The 18,678-nt window shown below is 37.3% G+C and overlaps 3 protein-coding genes and 1 long non-coding RNA gene across 4 annotated transcripts; 2 read left to right on the top strand and 2 right to left on the bottom strand.

Moving 5' to 3' along the window:
• The first annotated feature begins 3,643 nt into the window (after nt 1-3,643).
• LOC103445485 (uncharacterized) lies at nt 3,644-4,448 on the top strand. The gene is made up of 2 exons (XM_008384512.4): nt 3,644-4,028; nt 4,118-4,448. The coding sequence occupies exons 1-2, from the start codon at nt 3,839-3,841 to the stop codon at nt 4,237-4,239; spliced, it is 312 nt and encodes a 103-aa protein (XP_008382734.1). The 5' UTR covers nt 3,644-3,838; the 3' UTR covers nt 4,240-4,448.
• A 7,663-nt stretch (nt 4,449-12,111) lies between these two features.
• Nucleotides 12,112-13,712, top strand: XET02 (probable xyloglucan endotransglucosylase/hydrolase protein 23). The gene is given in 3 exon segments (NM_001294113.1): nt 12,112-12,387; nt 12,533-12,726; nt 13,116-13,712. Coding segments are annotated over 3 exon segments (849 nt in total). The 5' UTR covers nt 12,112-12,123; the 3' UTR covers nt 13,507-13,712.
• Nucleotides 13,713-13,979: 267 nt separating this feature from the next.
• LOC139190558 (uncharacterized) lies at nt 13,980-14,971 on the bottom strand. Its single transcript, XR_011574863.1, has 2 exons — nt 14,915-14,971; nt 13,980-14,128 (listed from the first exon to the last, which is right to left on the bottom strand). It is a non-coding gene; the product is annotated as an uncharacterized lncRNA (long non-coding RNA).
• Nucleotides 14,972-15,159: 188 nt separating this feature from the next.
• On the bottom strand, nt 15,160-17,204 carry LOC103445479 (uncharacterized). The gene has a single exon (XM_008384504.4). It carries the CDS (start codon nt 17,034-17,036, stop codon nt 15,366-15,368), a length of 1,671 nt encoding a protein of 556 aa, XP_008382726.3. The 5' UTR covers nt 17,037-17,204; the 3' UTR covers nt 15,160-15,365.
• Between the last annotated feature and the right edge of the window lie 1,474 nt (nt 17,205-18,678).

Here is an 18,678-nt window from a genome sequence, read left to right as displayed (position 1 = left end):
CTCGTTAGGGACTCGTGATTCAGCCGCCGATTTAAAGTGATAGATCTATCTGACAATATTGTTGAGATTTCAGGAGCATAAACTAGAGGAAAAAAAAAGAGCTTGTCGAGACTGAAAGGGTGACGCGGTTGGATCTCAATTGATCCAATAAAATACCCGCCACTTAACTTGACATGTGTCTTATAGTTTGTTTACTAATCTGTAATTAGAATGAGAGGGATTAAATTGAAGAAGGGTTGGGACGGGGAAAAGGAGTTGGAATCGAATTCACGTTGATGTTGTCATTATATTTTCTAAAATCTTAGCATTGTATTTGATTCCATATAACCTAAAAAAACAATTTTTCTTCACATAACGCTTTCTTCTATAAGTGCATAAGTCAGTAAAAAAATTGGCATTAGCAGGAACCTATTTAATAGCGTCTAACAGAGCATATTCCTTATCATTTTTTCAGATTCTTTGACCTTGTCATGTTTATCATTACTCTTAGTTTTCTCAACTTCCTTAGGTGAAACCGTGAAAGTGTTGCGTCAATTATTTTACCACTCCTAAGAATAACCACATACTTAGCATGCTCAACTTCGGCCTCACTTGCACTATCGCCTTTAGAATTAGCTCGAGTGTTTGCAGGAACCTTCCTTTTTCATTAACTAATAGAAAATTAGTTGATCCGAAAGTTGACTCTCGATTTCTTTATTTTCCTCAACAATTTGACCCAACAATGAATCAACTTTTTGGCCTAACGCTTGAACATGATCCACATATGATTGTTTATGTTGAAGCGAACTAGGAGCAGAAAATTTGTGGTTAGGGGCACTTACTGGAGGGTACGAATCGTTCCTCCAATGTAAATTTGGACAATTTCTAGTTGCTAGATTGTATGTCTCCAAAAAGGAGAATACCACTTCTGATAGCTTCCAATGGCAGCACACTGTCTTCGTAAACTCGTTTCATTTCCTGTAGCATTTGACAATTTTGTTCTTATTCTGTAGGAAACGTCATGTCTTACATTAATCATTTGACGTCTCCAGTTTGCTCTTATCTGTAAGGCGCGTCATGCTTTATATTAACTGTGGTTATGCGTGTATATGTAATTACCATAAACAATAATATGCATTGTATTTGTTTTACCATAGATGTCCATGGTTACCATAATGGATTGTCCATGGTGTACAAGAGTAGAAATGCTAATTAGTACAATCTTCCACCAGTGGACTCTGTTGAGTAGTGAATTTTCGTGCAAATTGAGTTATTTGAGAGTTGGTGTCTCAACACCCAAGTGTGAAAGAAACAAAAAGGACTTGCGAGTCTGATCAACTTGGCTTTTGATCCACTGAAATCAGCCTTTTACAATCTCATTTTTGTTACTGAAGAGTCGAGGGCATCGTCGCAGCAGCTGATCAGGATCAACATCTACTCTTCCAAAACTGATCAGTCTTGGAGAGCAGTGCTGGTCATTCTGCCTGACAATGTAGGCTTCGAAAATGGGGCTCACTACAGTGGTGCTATTTATTGGTACCATCGGCAAAAGAACTCATTGTCCTATTCTTTATTGGGGCTTCGTACCTATGATGACAAAATATCAAGAAAGCTACTCCGTCGAAATTATACCAATCTAACAATTTATTCAAATCACTAAAAGCATGAATGTTGAAACAAAATTATAGAAAAAACATGATTGAACTTATGAATCATAAAAAGAAATTCCATTGAACATAGGGGCGGACCCATTAAGGAGCAAGGGGGTCAATTGACCCTCCGAACTCCAGCGAACATCCATGGATAACTTGAATGCTGCTCATTCAAAGGTTAGAGTTGTCTTTCATACATGCACTCTGATTGCTAGATAAAATAGCTCTATTAGATTTTGATAAACAAAAGCTTATTTGTTTGTGCTAAGTTTTATCCGAATGAATTTTTCACTTGTCAACCCTTGGCATTTCAAGATCAACTTGGGAATTATATTTTGATATGCATTCAAGTAGTGAATTTTCTCAATTGAAAAGAATTGGCAGTCTTGCAAAAGTGGAGACGTGGACGAGTAGAGTATATAATCATGTGTATTGCTAATTACATTTAATTCTACCGATTGCTACTACTTCAGTTGTGAGAGCCTTTTCCTCTATGAATATTGTGAAAACATTAATGTGTCGTGGACAATTATAACTTGTATTGTTTTTTTTTTTTTTTTGCAACATACGATATTATCTACACTAAGGGAAATGGGGGGGCTTAGCCTCACAATGGACCAGTAATAATGTTGTTCAAATTCGCCATTGACGAGAATCAAACCTAAGACCTCTCACTTACATGTAAAGATGAATATCACTAGACCGTAGTACTAAGTGACATAACTTGTATTGTTATTTGTTAAATGATGGATTTTGTTAGATTAACTATCGACGAGTTCAAATCCACGCCATCATGTAAGAACTCAATATCTTTTCACTACTGTATAAAGGGCCACTTGCATTGGGTGAAGATGTTTACTAAAACTCATGTGTTAATAGGAACTTCCAATTGAAGCAAAGTAAAGATCCGCTGTGTGTGTACGTGACACGAGATTAACTTATGTAACGTATTGAGATTCCAAATCGATAAAAGTGGTCCCTGAAATTTGCATAACTCATCACTTTGGTCCCTGAGATTCCAAATCGATAAAAGTGGTCCCTGAGATTGTCCACCATCCATCATTTTGGTCCTTTCGTTAAGTGTCCCGGAGTTCTTGGCCGGAAGTTTGAGCAATTTTCAAAGCTTCGTAACTTAATCTTTTATTAACCAAATTCGACCCATAATATATCAAAATGAAAATAAGAAAGTGTAGAATAAGATTATAACTATTTAGAAGCCTAATGATTGTCGGAGATTGCCAGAAAACAACCTCAAAATTGACTGGTTCGAGTGAAAACTTGAAAACTCGCCGAAAACTGGGTAAACTTTAAACGTTCATAACTTCTTCAATACTCAACTAAATCAAGTGATTCAAAAACGAAAATCATACTTCTCGATGAGACAAAGAGAATGGTATCTTTTTTTTTTACTACTAACTCGCCATGGTTTGGTCAGAAAATGGCTCGAAAGTGGCTGTCTTGGTCTCCAGTTAGCCACTTTCGAGCCGTTTTCTGGCCAAACCACTGCAAGTTAGCCATCAAAAATGTACCATTCTCTTCATCTTGTCGATAAGTGTGATTTTTGTTTTTAAATCATTTGATTTCGTTAAGTATTGAAGAAGTTATGAACGTTTAAAGTTTACCCAGTTTCCGGCGAGTTTTCAAGTTTTCACTTGGACTAGTCAACTTTGAGGCTATTTTTCGGCCATCTCTGGGAACCATTGGGCTTCGAAATAGGTATAATCTTATTCTGCACTTTCCTATCTTCATTATGATATATTAGTGGTCGAATTTGGTTAAGAAACGATTGAATTACGAAACTTTGAAAATTGCCCAAACTTCCGGCCAAAAGCTCTAAAACACTTAACAGTATGACCAAAATGATGGATGATGGACAATGTTAGGGACCACTTTTATTGATTTGGAATCTCAGGGACCATTTTGACGATTTACCGATTGAAAAATAAAGAAAGAGAAAACGTAACACCTGACGTAATACTCCGTACATGTCACGTGGCAGCACCACACAAATCGCCGTGTCCATCACATCTTCGTCTTCCTCAATCCTCCTCCGACTCTGACCCTTGTCCTCTTTTGACCATTACCAAAACTCCAAAGCTTCAATCTTTAGAATTTTCACAAAACTAAAACCCAAAATTCAGCTAAAATCCCAAATTCGAATTCCAAACAAACCCTAACCCAGTTTTCACAGCTCAATCCAATCAGCCATGGCGTACGTCGATCACGCGTTTTCCATTACAGACGAGGACATGATGATGGAGGACTCCTACACAGTCAGCAACAAGCCTCCCATCAAAGAGATCGCCCTCGCCCTCGCCCTCCTCGTCACCGGCACTCTCGGTCTTGTAATCGGCATCCTCATGGCCTACAACCATGTCGGCGGCGACAAAGCCCACGGTAATCTACCCACAAACCCTAACCGTAAAACCCCTTTTATTCAATTTTTTCTTAATTTGTGGTGGGTTTTTTTTTTCCAATAATTTCAGGGTTATTTTTTGCGATACTTGGTGGGATCTTGTTTCTTCCGGGCTTCTATTACACGCGGATTGCTTACTATGCGTATAAAGGGTACAAGGGCTTCTCCTTCTCCAACATTCCACCGGTGTAGCAGCAGCATTCCATTACTCCATTTCTTCTGCGTCCAACTTCACATGTACAGATCCCTTCTTAATTTTTAATGTTTTTGTTGTAATGGGTTTTGTTTATTTTTATTATTTTTTTAGATGTGCTTATTATATATACTGATTGTTCTTAATAGAGGAAGAGTTTGCTTTTTAAGTGTACTTATAATCTGGATTAATAATGAACTTATACTCATTATCTTGTTGCATGAGATGTGTAGGGGAAATACTCAGTACCTACATTATGAGTAAATAAAAAGAGCTGTGCTCCCCCCCCCCCCCCCCCCCCTTCTTTATAATTTAGCTCAGGCCGAATGTGCCGACTGTTCTTTTTATTTTAAACTGCATTGTGCAATTTGTTTGCTTGGATGATGTGAACAAAGGCAAAGCTAAATGCCAATGCATATGGTCTTCAGGGGCCTAGAAATTATTTTCTTTGTGTTTCCTTTGTGGTTTTTAGGTTTGGGTTTTATGTTTATCGAGTTAATGTAGCATTGTGGAGGGAACTTGGAAATTGGACTTCCGTCCAGCTGGAATACGTTAGATATTTGATCTCTTATTCCTATTTGGTTGAATGAACCTTATGGGAACATTCTTATTGTCAGGTAAATGTTTGCTGAACCGATGTGTGTTTCTGTAAAACCTGTGTTCACAGTAAACTTGTGCAGTTTGCTGTTTTCTTCCCTAGCTCATTATTGATGAAAGTCTTAACTCTTAACCTCTGGATGGTTATTTTCTCAATACATAATAATATAACTAGTTTGATTGAAGCTTAGACATGTTGAAGCTTGAAGAACATTGAGAAAACATTATTTCTATTGGCATTCTAGGATTCAATGCCGACCTTACTAAGGCTTTGTTGTTGTTGTGGTACGAGCTTTTCTTTTGCAATTATAATACATATGAATAGTAAGAACGAGCTCTTTTTGTTGAAACGAGAATGCGTATGAAACAAAATAGGTCTATGAATGGTAGCAAATATTATACATTGATGAAAATAGAGGGAACAAACTTGTGAAAGAAATGAAGGTTGGGTAATCAATGTAAGTTCTTATTGTGTGAAGTTTCTGTGTGCAGAGATATTACTGTTGAGTGAATACTTGCATATTATTGTAAACTTAACAAACTACGTAATCGTCGAGGCTGCTGCTTCTGAGAGAATGGATGTGTCTTTTGTGTTTGTGTGCATATAGATGTGGCCCAATCGTAAAGAGTTTTTGCATTTATCATTGGTGCTAGTGAGCGGTTTCTTAGCTATGAGATCACTGCAGATTACAGAGCAAAAGTTTATAGGTTATCCACTCCAGAAGTTCAATTCCTCAGTAGGGTCAAATTGCTATGTCATTATTGTGGGTTTAGTTTAAATTTTTGCTGTGTCATGATCCAGAACAAGAATAGAGAAGAGTGGGGGCGGATGGAGAAAAGGAAACATTCAGAGAGCAATTTCTGAGCAGTTTCATGAGTGGTTCTGTATCCATAGCATCTTGTTAGGTTCAAGCAACAGGTTTACAGATATTCCTCTTGGACGAGCGATGCATCAAACCTAGCCCAAGTTCAAAATTCTAAGTCTTTCTTGTCTACACAGAGTCTGCAAGTTCATTATCTTTGAGTCTCGCCACGTTACAATATTAATGTATTTGGTGTCATAAATGAATCTTTAGAATTCCTAAGTATATTGATGTGGATCTTTCCAGATTCATGTGCCAATTACCTATAAGAAGGGCTACTTTGTTTTTCTTTTAAGATCATTGTTAGTGCAAGAAAAAATTGATTTCTTGCTTGTGTGTGAGGCACAAACCTTGGAGTGATTCCAAGGCACCTTCAGTGTGATGCCGGAATTTTTCTATTTCCACTGTTGGAGTGATTCCGATACACCTTTGTTGTGATGCCAAGGACGGGAAGTCAGTCTGGATATCTTCTGTATTCCTATCCCTTCTGATTGTCCTTCATCAAACGTGTTGGGTCCTCGAGTTATATTGATTGGCCATGTTGCTTGTAATGTTTAAGCTTTTCGTGGACAGAGTCCCAATATTAGTTCCCAACGTTTATTTGAGTAATTCATCGCATCAAATTTTCTTCTTCTTTCTTGCTCGATTTCAACACGAGTGATTTGGAATGCAAATTAGTTCTACCAACTTGTTTGGTGGCACCAAAATGATGGATGAGCAATAAGAAAAGCGGACGATGAAAAAAGAAAAAAAAAGGTGAAACTGTGCAGGTAGTTACGAAGATAATGTCGTAACTCATATGTCAAGATGCTTGAAAAGCCCCTATTTTGGAGGCACTGAAGTTCTCATCATGTTTGCTTCATTAAAAAGAATGTCAAGTTTGCGGATTGCTTTGAGTAGATGAACAATGTTCCTATGAGCTGCATTGTAGGTAGATTTTGGATCTCTTTACACTATTATCAAATGTGTGATTGTTGGAATTGTTTGGCATGAATATTCAATTTCTAGTACAAGCACTTGTGTTTAGAAACTCTTTCAGTAAAAGCGCTTCCATTAGAAGCACATTGAGGTGCTTTTTGAAAAGGCATTTGAAATGCTTCTTGTAAAAATCACACAAATGGTGTTCCTTTCATAAAGCACTTCAAGTGCTTTTTTGACCCCATTAATAGCACTTTTTTAGAAGCACATTAAGTGTTTCTTGGAAAAGCACTTAAAAGTGCTTCTTGAAAAATTTACACAAATGGTGGTTCTTTCAGAAAGTATTTCAAATGTTTTTCCCCCAAAAGTACTTCTGTTTTTTTTTTTTCTATCTAACACAGAAGCGCTTTTGGTGATTTGAAATCCAAACATGAATAGGCATAGGAAGATGATATCCATGTAGAGAGTAAATTTCTTAGAAGGATTAAAGTATGTTGAAAAAGATGTGTGTGTGTGTGTGTCGTGTGGACTTTACACATATATGTTTATGGGAACCAAATCCCCTCATGAACTTAGGAGGCTAAGCCTCTTGAGCAAAAGATCTGGGCCGTTGAAATTTGATCAAACGGTTACAAACATGAGACCTCTCTAAAAGTTATAATAATTACAGCTGTTGGATCAAATTTCAACGGCCCGTGTGATTTGCTCAGCCTCCTGAGCTCAGGAGGGGATCCGGTTCCATATTAATGCACCAGTTAGTGAATCCTCCACTAATATTGCCAGTGGGATTGGTGTTCGGAGTCAGACGAATGAGGTCTCATATTATTGCAAATAGTTTCAATTAACCATTTAGAAATCTATTGGCTCACTTCCAATTCAATCATTTGGTTTCCAATTGACAATAGCAATTATGTGCAACTTGTAACCTCTACGCTCTGGCCGATGTTGATCAAGAAAGCAACATTTGGCGAGGACTTATGTTTTTTTATTAGGACTGGATTAACATGTCTTTTATTTTTTATTTTTTATTTCTAAAAAAGAAAGGAAAATTGGTAGCAAATCACTGTTATCCATTATTTTTGGAGGTCGGAAAGACTCATAAAGGCATTTCAACCTTCATCTGACCACAGATTGGTAACAAATCAAGGTTATCCATCATTTTCGGAGGCCGGAAAGACTCATAAAGACATTTCAGCCTCCATCTGATCACAGATTAGCATGCGTTTTATTCACTCAATTTAAAATGTGTTACAAGGATAATTGGGTCTCTTAAATAAATCTTTCGATCATGATACCCGCAATATAAACAACCTAATCAGTCAAACATGACGTGGCTTCTATTCTATCTTATTATCTTGACCTTAATGATTGAACTAGGGATTAAGAAAGACTAATCACCACGCAACACTAGTAGTGGAGGTTTGAAAGTTTTGGGGTTTGCTGAACAAACAAAGCAAGCAATAGACAATTATAGGTGATGAAGGATTTGGCAATTTGAACCATACATAAGGGGTTCAATCATCGACGTACTAGCGTAGTTTAACTTAGGGCTGCGCATCAAACTTACCAAACCGATCAATTCGAACCATATTGGTCGGTTTGGTTTGATTTTGACCAAGAAAATGGTCAAACAATTTAAAAATCAAATTGAACCGATTTACTTTTGGATTGGTTCAGGTTGATGCTTTTGAAACTAACCAAAAATCAAACCGAACCGACCATGTATATTTTAATTATTAATATATTTATTTTACATATGGACTTATTATAGGTTATTTAGAGGTATTACCATACACATATTATAAGTCTTAACATATTATTAGTTGTAATCACTATAAACAATTAGGAGATATATATGTATCTTGTGCTTATGTGAGGTTGTAATTAATAAATCGTTTACTAGTACGAGATTTTATTTAATTGAAACTTAGTTCTATTTGACTTGGTAAACATTTAATGTCCCAAAAAACTTAATCTTTCAATCAAATTGGAATGCATAAGATGTGTGGATGTTTAGAAGATTCAAACTCTTGAAATCGTGAACATTTTTTTATGGGGTCTTTTGATATGGGTCCAATTGGACTAAAAATTGAACCTATTTCAAAATTCAAAAGTCACTAAAAATTGGACCTATTTCAAAAGATGACCTACAAAATTTGACCTCTTTCAAATTTTCCCTTTTTTTATTTATGTGTTGAATAGGCTCAAACCGACTAAACCAAACCAAATCAAACCGATTAACAATGGTTTGGTTTCGTTTGGTTTAAATGATGGTATTGATCAAAATTGAACCAAACCAAACTCTTGAATACTAGTTGATTTAATTATATTTTTGGTGTCAAACCGAATCAAACCGGTCCACGCCCACCCCTTCATGTTCAGAGTCGTTATAGGGAACCAACGGATGATGGCTTGGTTTAGGAACCATTTACAATAGTGATGAGTAGGAGTTAAGTTCAGAGTTCAATACTCTTCAATGTAACTAAAACAATGCATTCACAATAACTTGGAGATAACAGAAAGGGCGACCAAACACTAATGATACTTCTCTTTCCAAACCAATATATGAATGAGTGAGTAGTTAACTGTGCACTCAAAGTTCGTTAACCAAATATCATCTAACGAAAGCTCTTAAGAATTTTTAAAAAGAAGCGCTTCCTTTTTCCGGTTATGTGTGAAAAAACCACTAACACATAGAATTTGGTCTCCAACTTCTAACTACTTTACCCTGTTTTATTTAATGAAAACGTACGGTGAGGTTATGAAAAATCCCACAGAAGAGTGTCCCCAAAACAAGAAGTTTTTATGTGCTGAATTTTAAGCTCAAAACGTTGGAAATTAGAACTTGCCTCAAATATAGAGAAATAATAATTTAACGTCCATTTTAGTATCTTAAACACCCATATTTAATTATTATCGTTGATTCTATTTGATTTATTCAGTTTGATACCACAAATAAAGAAAAGTATGTAAAAAGTAAAAAACAATGTATAAAAAAACCACTTCCCTCGATGTATGCAAGTAGAAACGTCATTGCTTTATTTTTTTTGTCTTTCTATTTTTCTTACTGTAGTTTTTATCAATCTTAGAGAAAAAGAATATTTTAGGTTTTATAAACAAAGGAATAAAATTCTATGTTTTATTTTAGATAACTTTAACGAAAAGTACCTGGTACTGTTCACTTTAACAAAAAACCACATTTTTACACTAAAAAGTCAATCCTGGTACTATTCACTTTACCCTTTATTTTGTCCTTATCATTAAAACTCAAAGTTTTCAAGCCCTTTTCATTAGTTTTCATTTTATTTTATAGGGCTATCCCATAAGTCTATATGGAAACAGCTTTGCATGAAAGCAACGTTTGACTGGTGACGACCATAAGACTTCGTTTGTTTGGGGAAATTGACATTTATGTTACATAACCTACCTTCCTTGGCTGAGAAGATTTTTCAGTGTGATCGGCATACAAGGTAGTACATCATGTGTTACTATATAAATTGTGTAATGTGTGTGTTAAAAAGTTAATAACTTAAAAAGTAAAATTTTTCACCACTTATATAAAAACACTTGATGTACTATTCGTGTTCCGGTCACAATAAAAAAAAATTCATGGCTGCCTCCTGCCTGGCTGAGGCATGACGATTGAGGAGGAGCCATGCATACTATTCCATCAACAATTCAAATAATGGTGCGTCATGTTTTAAGACTTCCCGCATACAATACACGAAGTTCGAGAAAAGCCCTTCAATTTTACGTACAGACACGAACTACTTACAAATAACCAATTATCTTGACTTTTACCTTCAATACCTTAACTAATCTACAAGAACTACTTCAACGCAACTTATTCATAAAAGGCGGTATGCTTTTATATGAAGCCTACTTGGTAATTCACGTATAGTATGTGTAGTTGCGTACGTATTATATTAATGTGTATCATACAATTATGTTCATTCTCCTTGTGAAGGGATGAACTCATTCATCCAATGCAAATAATGTTCAAATTTAATAATAGGAACTATTCAATTTCTTAATTTTAATTTACATATCATTCCTACAAAAAATCATTGAATTGGAGATCATTTAGTTATTGAAATGGATAGAACAAATCAACGGTGTAGATACCAAGTAACATATTTATGATGATCCTTTCATGTATTTGATACGTTTGTATGATTAAACGATTTTCAATTCGAATGATTTTTGTAGAAGTGTCTTCAAATAATTATTAAGAAATTGAATGATTCCAATCGTTGAGTTTATATGTTCAAGATACGTTATTTGTAAATGAATGGATATGGTACTGTCTTTTATTTATTTATTTACCTTATAGTGATTTGTCCTTTATATTTTAATGACATAACATCAGTCATTATTAACCTAGAATATAAGCGTTTGTATTAGTGGATCGTATTTTTGGCTCATATTTTATTTGTTAATGTAATAGGCTTTGTTATTTTGATCGTAAACTAAAATTGAAAATTTAGAAGGAATTTATATCCTTCTAATTACTCATTTTCAGATTCAAATACAAATTAAATCTGATCCATATTTGACATTTGTAGACGTGGGATTGTATCTATTGCCAAAAATAGTCAATCAAAGTTAATATATATCTATGACAAGTGAAACGATTAGCAGAATAGTACTAGTAAATCCTTCACTTTCTATCACCAATTACTAAAGTTGAAGTCCACACCAAAGTTTAATAATTTTTTTTTCTGGTTTGGGGAGCATGAATGATAATTAAGAGGGAAGACTTGGTATCACGAGACCATTTAATTATATCTAACCTACAAAGAATCAACAGCTGTGACATACATGACTAGCTAGTCTAAAGTCACTTGGTCTCGTTAGATTGTAGAAAATCTCACTTTCGACTCAAATATATTTGATGACGATAGATATAATGTAGTGAATTCGATATTAAATTGTGACTTGTTGTAAATGAATAAATAGCATGTATAAGTGAATTAACGATCTGCTGTAAAAGTATTTTTGTAATATTTTATCTTTTATATCCAAAAACTAATAGGACTAAACAGCTGTGATATTATGTACATGGGGTTTGAAGTTTGAACCTTCTCCCAATGCCTTTGCCTTCCATTACTTCACAACCGCGTGAAATAGAAAGATCATTTTCCCAATTTCCCAAGGCCATCCATGCAATTGGAGAAAGAACGTAAAGAAACTTGGACAAAATGGACACATCAGCTTTATTAGCTGTCTAAGGGTCCCCACTGATCTCCTATGTACACCCAGCCGAGCCAAGTCAACCCAAATCTCTTAAGCAAACGCATGCATATTCCCCAACGACTTCACCACCACACCACTGATTGAATCCTTTCCATTGCCTAATAGCTATACGCGTACTAGCCTACTTCTCCCACACTCTCCCGGCACCCATCAAACTAGTATATATACCCCTTGCCATTCCCATGCATTTTCACCGAATACCTTTTTCTCTTCGCCTTACCCCATTTCTCCTATTTGACAAACCAAACCATGACTAAGATATTCCTTGTTCTAGTACTTCTGGTGTTCAATGTTTTGGTGACGACGTCGGCCGGAAACTTCAACCAAGATTTTGACATAACATGGGGCGATGGTCGGGCAAAAATACTCGACAACGGGCAGAGTCTTACGCTGTCCCTGGACAAGACATCAGGGTCGGGGTTTCGGTCGAAGAATCAGTACTTGTTCGGAAAAATTGATATGCAGATAAAGCTTGTGCCTGGTAACTCTGCTGGCACGGTTACAGCTTACTATGTGAGTATTTATATACTATACTTCATCCTGTATAACTTACTTAGCAACTTAATTTATGTTAATTATTCTGGTTTTTCATACATCATATTTATATCATGCAGGCAACTGCGGGTCTAATATTTTTATGTATTTGTTGATTTTGCAGCTGTCATCATTGGGTTCTACTCATGACGAAATAGACTTCGAGTTTCTAGGCAACCTAAGTGGAGACCCTTATATTCTGCACACAAATATTTTCACACAAGGGAAGGGGAATAGGGAGCAACAGTTCTACCTTTGGTTTGATCCCACCAAAGACTTCCATACCTACTCCATCTTGTGGAACCCTCAAACCATCATGTAAAATTAGGCTCCCTCCCTCTCTCTATTATTTTTTTTACTTATAGGCACCATATTACTGACCACATGTCTCACTAAATAAGATTCAAAAGATATTTAGTTATGTGTTAATGAATCCTTATTTTTACAACTAGAGACATGATTAGTGATGCAGCCAGTAAATATGGTACCTATACGTAGCATGAAAACAATTTTCTACTATTTAATGTTGTCATCAAATTGTACATCTAAACCATTGATTGGATTGAGTTCTTGGATGAACGTGTGGTCTAAATTTACAGTCCAACACAAAAGTCGTAAAGAGAGCATAGCTGATAGCCCATGCATGTAGTTTTATTCATTTTTTGCATGATGTATACTAAACTTTGTTTTTGTTCTTTGTTGAATAGCTTCTCTGTAGATGGAACACCCATTAGAGAGTTCAAGAACTTAGAATCTAAGGGAGTCTCTTTCCCAAAGGACCAAGGCATGTGGATATACTCAAGCCTATGGAATGCAGACGATTGGGCCACACGCGGCGGACTTGTGAAGACGGATTGGAGCAAAGCCCCCTTCACAGCCTCCTACAGAAACTTCAACGCCCAAGCTTGCACTTGGTCTTCAGGCACTTCCCGTTGTCCTTCAAAGTCCCCGAACGAGTCGAGCTGGTTAACTCAGTCACTCGATTCCACAGGGCAAGAGAGAATCAAATGGGTTCAGAAGAACTACATGATTTACAACTACTGCAGAGATACCAAGCGCTTCCCGCAAGGATTTCCTCCTGAGTGCTCTGCTGCGTGAATATCATCGATTTCCTCCATTCCGCGTAAAAAGATTGAGATATATGCTATGTGCTTTATATTTTTTGTATTAGGGAGTAATTGTAACGCTGCCACATGACCAATAAATAGACAGATGAAGTGTTTGTGACATGAACGGTGGAGAATCGACTGGCTAATGTCTGCGTTTATAGCGCAGTTAATATTTAAGATACGAGCACTTCCAAGAGACTCTTGGAGAAAAAGCATTTGAGCTATGATTTGAGTATAATTAAGCACACAAGCAATCTAACTGTGTTAGGCAACAACCAAAAGAGACAGTTTCGGATGTCACAAGTAAGCCTGAAGCTGAGATGTTTGATCACCTAGTTTGGAAGGTTGCCGCTCCTACTGGAGAAAAATGATCTTCATGGAACCGCAACAGGTTATCATCATGACGTCCCAATCTAATAATGCGTTATCATGCATAAGTTTTTCTCTACACATACTGTGAAATGGAAGAATGCGGGTTGAATTGATAATAACAAAAGTTTTACAAATGAAGAATTCGAAGCTTCAAGAAATGGATTCATGGGGCATGAATGCTCCACAACGACGACTTGTTTCAAAAACGAAAATGTTACAGCACCACCACCTTCTGTGAACTGGAGAAAGAACCAAGGCCAATGCGGTTTAATCTAACTACATTTAATTTATACACTAATTAATTGCAATAAAATACTTGCAAGGTGTCGCTATGGAAGCTTCTTACCCCACCTTTTAAGAACGTAAAGATGCGATACTGGCAATAAGTCATTGTTAACAAAAGAGAGAATATCATCACAGCATTCAAAATTATGCTTTAACATCACATGAACAAACACAATGCAGGCGCCTGCTACCTTCAAGCACAAATTTGCACAGATGATTCGGCATTTTTGTGAGGAACATGTTCTTACTTTAGCTAGGAGGAACCTCATCAAAACAAGAACCAAAATTTGTACACAGATAACGTCGAGGGCGTTTCTCCCAAAAGTGAAAACAGGACGATACTTACGAAGCAAGAACAGAATGCATTGGTAACAAGGTATAAGCAATTTGAAAGATGATAGACCTATGACCATGGTCTAAAAAGCAAAGAGTTCAATGAATCAATATTCTTGGATTTGCACTTGATTCTTCTCCGACCTCACACTTTTGCACATAGATTTTTGTCACTCCGTATTACACTCCTCTTAAAACCCCAAGGCAAAGTCGCTTCAAGAGAAACATAGACATTCTTACTCAATCTCAAGCTTTCTATATATGCATGACACTAATATGCTTCTAACATGCATGACACTAATAAGCTACATCTCCCTTGGTGAATAAGTTGGAATTTGTATCACATCTAACACCGAAAGAAGTAAAAAAATTAAGTAAAATAAAAGCACAATATGCTGCAAACTAACCGTGGTCGGGCTGCTATCCTAGTTCCAAAGGTCTTTGCTAGCAACCAAATATAAATCTACAACAAACGAAAGGGAGGCAACTAAAATCAAATAGCAATAGAGCAAAATATCACAAACATCTAGTTTTGAAAAGTAAGAAATTAATTAAAAATACATTTGACGAGCATAACATCCATAGATGATTCCTAGAGTATAGAACTATACAACATTAGAGGAAGTGTGTTCTCGAACAGTTAGTAACAAAGTAGCAAACAAAGGGCATCTGTGCCAATGCATCATTTCAATCAATTTTACGAATAAGCCAATATCATTGTCAGAATTAACTTTATGAATAAACCCAATAGAGCATAGGCAACAAGAAAGAGCACATATGGGGCAAATGTTTGTGTATGAAAAAACAAACACAGAAAAAGAAATTCCAGCAAAAAGAGATCATACAAAAAGATATCTTCTAAGTAGGACGAGATTTCAACTTCTTTATACGTTTGACAGCCTTCCGTGCCTTCTTGACAGCAACAACTCTTACCATTTTCACCTTCTTAGTAGGCGAAGGCATTTCCCTAATCGGACCTGGAGGTACTCCTTTCTTGAGTGCACTTCCTCTAGGCGTAGCAGAAGGAGGCAGTCTTAAATCTTGCGGAGGTAAAGGGCTCTGGGGCTTCCACACCAAATTGTTTTTCATGGAAAACTTTACCTTCTTTGCACTCTTCTCTCCACTCTTTGCATTGGTGCCACCCTCGGCTTCTTTTTCAACAGATTTCTTCATTCTCTTTCTCTTCTTAGAGATAGGGCCCTTATCTGAAACTGTAGGCAAATCACAGGCGCTTGGAACATCGTCATCCAAGCCGGCTTCAGCAGCAATCTTCTCAAACTGCATCTGCAGGTTCGATATCACATTATCCTCAAGTTTAAAAGCATCGGCATCAGTGACCTGATGATCATCTGAATTCTCACCATTTGTAGCTCCGTTCTCATTCTCCCTGTCTGTAGAGCTCTTTTCAGAGTCTGAATCAAAACTCCCATTCTCCTTGCTCTTCTTTTTCTTCTTCTTTTTCTTCTCTGCCTTTGTATCAGCACCACCAGTGCCCTTCTCATTCTTCTTGCACTTCTTCAGATGCTTTCCAGCAGACCCATTGGCCATGACAACATCAGCAGGCTCTGATTTACTTACGTCCATCTCCTCACTATCAAGGGGAACCAAATTCGGCACTTCCTCATCGTCCTGATAAACAACATCAGGAAATGAAATCTCAATCCCAGAAGATTCCAACTCTTTCTCCAACTTCATAAACCCCTCGTGCAAGCCAAACAACACTTTCCTATTACCCTGGCAGCACTCAGGTGAAGACCCTGATTCATAAAACTTGCCCGCAAACCCCATTTTCAGCGCAATTGTCCCGAAGACAACAACCTCATCACCCAAATCTACATCCTCCCCCGACTTCTTAACCTCCAACAGCCTCTTCCCCGCCCCGAGCAGCACATCGAACATATTACTCTTAATCTTCCCCAACAACACCTTATCGGGCACTTGAGCTGAAACCCGAATAAAACCCACTACCAGAACCTCAAGAACATCAGCCTTAAGCGGAAGAAACGGCCTAAGCTCTTCTAGAAAAACAGAGGCAATGTGGTAATTAACCCCATTCCCCAAACACTTATCATCCGCAAAAAAAGTCCTCTCCTCCAACACACCCATCAGACGTTTCACAAGCTCCAAATCCCACAAATTATTTCTCATCAAAGTAAAGAAACTAGTCATAAATCTGCGAATCGATAAGTAGAACTTGTCTAACCTCAGGGCGTCGATGCCGGGCCACTCGCGGCGCATGGTGAGCAAGAACACCGAGAAGTAGTGGAGGGAGAGCGGGAGGTGGAGGCTGAGGACCAGAGCGGAGAGCCGATCGATGAGCTGGGTTTGGACCGGGACCTTGTCGGAGTGCCACAGGCAGTAGAAAAGGCCTTTCCAGAGCTTCCTCATGTGGTCGTCTTGGACGTTGAGTTGCGCCGGCAGCCATGTTTTGAGCAGGACCCTGAGGGCTCTGTCTCGGCTGCTTTTATCGCACGAAGCCAGTTGCTTTATCAGGGAGAGGCCTGCTTCAACCGCCGTGTCTGCCTCCATTTTTGAGGTTTGTGCGGTGGTTTCAAGTTGTGAGATGTACGCAAAAATAGCAGGGAAGGGCGGAGGGTGAAGGGTGAAGGGACTGAGCGGTGAAACTTAACGAACCCTAGAGCTGGGAATCTTGGGATACAAAAGGAGGAAGAGTTGGGAATGGGCCGGCGACTGCGTATGCCTATTTCAACTGCTTTCGTCCAGTTTGTAGGCCCATTAGTAGGATGGTGACATGGCACATAGGATTTCTGTCCCAAATAATTATTTACGAATGAGTATCTTCGTCGGATTTTCCTTGTGAGGATCTTAGATATCCTCAAATCACATTCATTCATCGTATATAGGACGGTCAATAATTCTTGTAAATTTTTTATTTAAAATTGAATATAAACAGTACCTGACGAAAATTGGTCACACGATGTACGAAGAAGGAATGTGATTGGACGATCCTGCGAGGATCCTCTCTCATTCTTTACGTTTCTAAATGCCAGAGACAAACTTTGTAAACTAAATGATATGAAAGTTGATGATTATATTATTTAAGTATTGATAAACGTGCTCATTTATATGGTGATACTTCATTTAGTTTGTAAATTTTGTCTATAAATTTAGTCTCCTTAGTATTGCCTCTACCCTTTATTACAAATGATATGAAAATTGATGTTTAGTAGTCTCCTTAGTATTGCCTCTACCCTTTATTACAAATGATATGAAAATTGATGTTTAGTTCTTCAATATTAACCATGCGAATCAATGTCGTTTTTCCGTCGGTGGTCATCTAAATCAATGTTAAAAATGGTCACGTGCCCTCTCGTGGGCAATCTCGTAAAATCACCTTCATCACTTATTGTATGACCTAATTCCTTCACCTTTCTATCTCTTCTTCTAATTCTGCTTTGCTTTCTGAGGCAGTGTACGACCTAGGGTTGAAAAAAAATTGGGGATTTCTTTTCCGTGAGGTTCAATAGCATGAATTGGTTTCGATTAAGTTAGAAGATTGTCAGGCATGTTTTGGCTTTGTTTACAAGGGCACTGTGGTGGCTTGCGATGCCAGAAATATATTGAAAAAATGGGAAGCCATAATAATGTGGTGAATAGATCGAATCTTCTTTATTTTTAGAGTTTGTTCACACTTTTAGTGGTCCCCATATGGTTGATCGGTTTGATTAGTGGGTATTTTCTTGTGAATTTTGTTGGTGTGGTGCTTTTTAATGTTGATATTGTATTGTTTGAATTTAGTTTACAGTTTTATGTTGTCCTAATTCACTATCGAGCTCGGTCGGGGGAATATGATGGATGTGGTGGTGTGACGATGAACCACGTTAATGACTTCTACATTGAGCGACTTCAGCCGAGGAAGGAACACTCTCGACCTTGGGTTCTAAAACTTGAACACAAGGTTATGCCTCCTGCTACAAAGTTCAACCTTCTGCACCAAATTCACCCGCTTCAACTATAGTTGTGAAAATATAAGTGCACCTAATCTATATTAGCAACAAAGATACTCAAAGAAAATGAGCGTCTTTATGCTGAAGAACAGAACTTGGCTGCTAAAAAATCAACAGCAACTCTTGCTGCTCACCAATTACATATGGACACGTGTCCAAATGATTGATTTTTTAATCACAGATTGGACACGTGTCCATCTGTG

This window comes from Malus domestica, chromosome 13, assembly GCF_042453785.1.
Source record: "Malus domestica chromosome 13, GDT2T_hap1".
NCBI classification, from domain to species: domain Eukaryota; kingdom Viridiplantae; phylum Streptophyta; class Magnoliopsida; order Rosales; family Rosaceae; genus Malus; species Malus domestica.
This window is presented reverse-complemented; position numbering and strand designations above follow the sequence as displayed.